Here is a 3,688-nt window from a genome sequence, read left to right on the forward strand (position 1 = left end):
CAAATGGGAAACTCCAGTGCTGCGTTGTCGAAGCGGTAGCGGTTGGCTGTGGTCTTTGCACGGGACTGCGCGTGCGGATGCGAAGATGATGCTTTGGTTGGAAATCGGCGGAGAACCTCCTTCGACTTCTTCTCTTAATCAAAACCTGCCAGTAACACCGAAAGAACAGCCAAGCAATATAACACAGCAACACCAATTCAATTCTTATTCCTTTTTCTTTGTTTTGATCTTGTCTTATGGAAGCTGCACTGTTGGCAATGTTGTGATGAAAAAAATATTATTAGTTATAGAGAACGTGGCATTTTGTACAGAAACTTTTGTTTGTATTTGGATTTGAAGTAATGTTTGAAGGCTAATGGCTTGGTGTTGTTTTGGCTCGTATTGAAAACTGCAGGTTTGCAAATGGCTAATTGTGTGAGTGCCCTTTTTTTTGGGTGAGGATTGAGACTTGCATATTTACATGGTTCCTAGTAGTGAGGATTGGAAAAGGATACAGGTGGTATGTATATGTACGAATTGGTTAATCGTAAAAAAAAGCGAATGTACGGGAATAAAAGTGGTGTAGTTTGAGAGTTATGTACAATGTTTGTGAGGTGAAAAAGAAAAAAGTTGTTCCGGATGATAATCTCCCATGAATAGAAAAAGATCGACCTCTCCTCATTGTTAGAAATATCACTCCTTTATATTAATGTATTAGGTTAGGGTTTTATACACCCAATGGGCCTATTGTCCAATTATTTAACAATTATCAATAATACTCCTAATTAATAATTCTGATAATAATACCAAAATTAATAATTAATAATTCCCTAATTATTTTGATAATAGCCAATGAACCTAATAAATTAATAATAAACATCACACCAATTAAATTGTTAGAAGAATAAAACCCATAAAAATACTCCAAGCAAATGATCCAAACCTGAGATAGATGGGTCAAATCTTTGGACCCAAGATACCTGTTAATTTCACCCCATTTATTTCTCAGGATATTTTATAAGAGGGCGGGTTTGACAATAGGGATGTCAAACCCCATGGCTCTTAATTTTAACCCTTGATGATTTAACAGACGCGAATTGATCGGGCAAATTTTGGGGTATGACACTTCCTTTGCCGTATTCCCGCCGTTGCGTTCTCATCTTCGTCTTCATGGAAGAAAGCTCAAACACAAGCATCCTCTCTAATGGAAGAACAAGACCCAAATGTGGACACGATCTCCCAATGAAAATGTTTATTTCCAAATCCAAAGCAAATCCAGGGAGAAAATACTGGAAGTGCAAGCACTGGGGGGTTAGATTCATTAGCTTTCCAATTTTCTATTTCTTCTACTTATACTGATTTCCAGCTATTTGGAACATAACTGTATTATCTGTTTGCAGAAAGAGGAGGATTGCGAGCTGTTTCTATGGGATGATGAGTATTTTGGAGTGGACGTTTCAAAGGAAGATCGTTTGGTCTGTACGTGCGAGACTGTCGCTCACCAGATTAAGATGCTCACGAAGGAGATGGAAGACTTGAAGATTACTATTGACAACACTAGAAAAGTAGTGAAATTTGTGATATCAATAGTTGCTTGTTACTGTGTGTTTTATGGTATAGGCTTAGGTAGAATGTAAGAATTTATGTTATAGGCTTAGGAAGAATGTAAGAAACATGATGTATGAATGTCGTGTAACTCAAATTTCTAATGTGAATCAATGTTGCTCAATTATATGTAACAGACCATATTCAATTGTTATTTCAGATTGTTATGAATCTAGGTTTATGTGCCAAATTTACATGCCAAGGTTTAATATGCCATAACAGAATGCTTAATAACAGATATCCAATATTGTGATACCATAACACCAGACTGCCATATAAAAATGCTCATTGAAAATGCCATAACAGAATCCTCATAACACCAGACTGCCATATCAAAATGCTCATTGAGAATGCTCATAACAAATATCCAATTTATATACCATAACCCAGATTGCCATAACAGAATGCTCATTTTAAATGCCATAATACAATTTCTTATTGCAGACAAAAACAAATAGAATATTGATAACAGAATGCTCATAACCCAGATTGCCATAACAGAATGCTCATACCACTATAATACTGATAACAGTTGCATTACAATGATCAATAACATGATCATTACATGTTCATTACAAAAAGAGGCATAGAACCAACACATGATCATTACATGTTCATTACAAAAAGAGGCTTAGAAACCACTTGTTCATTACAGCATCAGAAACAATTGAACCACATGTTCATTACAAAAAGAGGCTTAGAAACCTTACAACATCTATTACATATTCATTGCAAACAGTCACCAAAAACAATGAATTCCCCTAATAACATGATCATTACAAAGTATCATTGGGACAGAAGTGAGTTGAATTAGAGGTCCTTAAAGTTACAAAATAGGAGACAAATAAACTACTGAGTCATTCTTCTTGCATTCTTCAAAATCTTAATCCTTTCACTAACCCTCTTCCTCTTAGGCTTGTCAACTGGTCCTTTTTTCTTTTCTTTTTTTGCAACAGATGCAGTAGACTTAGGTTGATCAGCTGCTATGGTTGTTGTTTCAGTTTGAACATGTGATGTAGGAGCAAGATTGATTGTTGCAGCTTGAACATCTGTAGAGGGTGTGGGATTGCAGACTTGTGATGATTCTTCTTGTTGCAGCATAGCTTCAATTACAGCATCTATTTCAGGATCATCATAATTCTCAGTAGGTGCAGCTTCCTCATTTCCAATAGGTGCAGTTGCAGCTTCATCAGTTTCAGCAGGGAGATCTCTATTATTTCCAGCAGGTGCAGCTTTGGCTCTTGGTGCCTTTCTCTGAAAATCATGCAATTTATTATAAGCAACCAGCTATAAACAACAAGCTAATAAATTGAATAAATGTATTTAGTTGTTTACCTTTCTCTTTAGTGCATTAGGGTTTTGTTCCTTGCTTTTGCATTTCCTTGAGTTATGCCCAAACTGATCACACTTGGTGCATCTATATGAAATACCAGGCCTTCTCATTCTTGAACCAGACTCATCTTGTTCCCTATACCTTAACTTCTTTGGCCTACCAGGTCCTTTCTTAAACATAGGTGGCAGCATATCTTCCACATCTACTGATGGCCACATGTCCATCCCATTGATGGGGCTCACATTATGTTCATAACACTTTTGATATGCCTCTCTAGTATAGCACTCATCTACATATGAATCTGGATTCAAACTTTGATAACTCATGGCAGACACATCATGCATACATGGTATACCCACTAGTTCCCAAAAACAACATGAACATGTTTTTTTCCCAAGATCAATTATAAACTGTTGGCCATTGAATGGGTGATGCACCTGCCAGATGTCACCCATACTCCAAGTAGGGAGCCATTGACCACTCATTGAGACTTCCTTGTCTAGCCTCTTCCTAGGCATTGGCATAATATTGTGATTCCACTTGCTTAGCTTTTCTAAATTATTAACAATCCTATTCATCAAGTAGTTTCTAATCCACTCACACATTGTGAGGATAGGTTTGTCCCTAACTTGCAAGATTGTACTATTAAATGACTCACTTAAATTGCAAGATTATGCTATATATGGGCAACGGACACATATCTAATATATACTGTGATTTCTGAAGATAGAGCTTAAGTGAGAGGCGACTTAGTCCAACATTTTTGCCACA

At 36.7% G+C, this 3,688-nt stretch overlaps 1 protein-coding gene across 1 annotated transcript; it reads left to right on the forward strand.

Annotated features, from left to right (window-relative positions):
• The first annotated feature begins 1,123 nt into the window (after positions 1 to 1,123).
• Positions 1,124 to 1,631, forward strand: LOC131655416 (uncharacterized). The gene is made up of 2 exons (XM_058925302.1): positions 1,124 to 1,290; positions 1,380 to 1,631. Exons 1-2 carry the CDS (start codon positions 1,150 to 1,152, stop codon positions 1,614 to 1,616), a joined length of 378 nt encoding a protein of 125 aa, XP_058781285.1. The 5' UTR covers positions 1,124 to 1,149; the 3' UTR covers positions 1,617 to 1,631.
• The last annotated feature ends 2,057 nt before the right edge of the window (positions 1,632 to 3,688 follow it).

Source organism: Vicia villosa, linkage group LG3 (genome assembly GCF_029867415.1).
Source record: "Vicia villosa cultivar HV-30 ecotype Madison, WI linkage group LG3, Vvil1.0, whole genome shotgun sequence".
Taxonomy (NCBI): domain Eukaryota; kingdom Viridiplantae; phylum Streptophyta; class Magnoliopsida; order Fabales; family Fabaceae; genus Vicia; species Vicia villosa.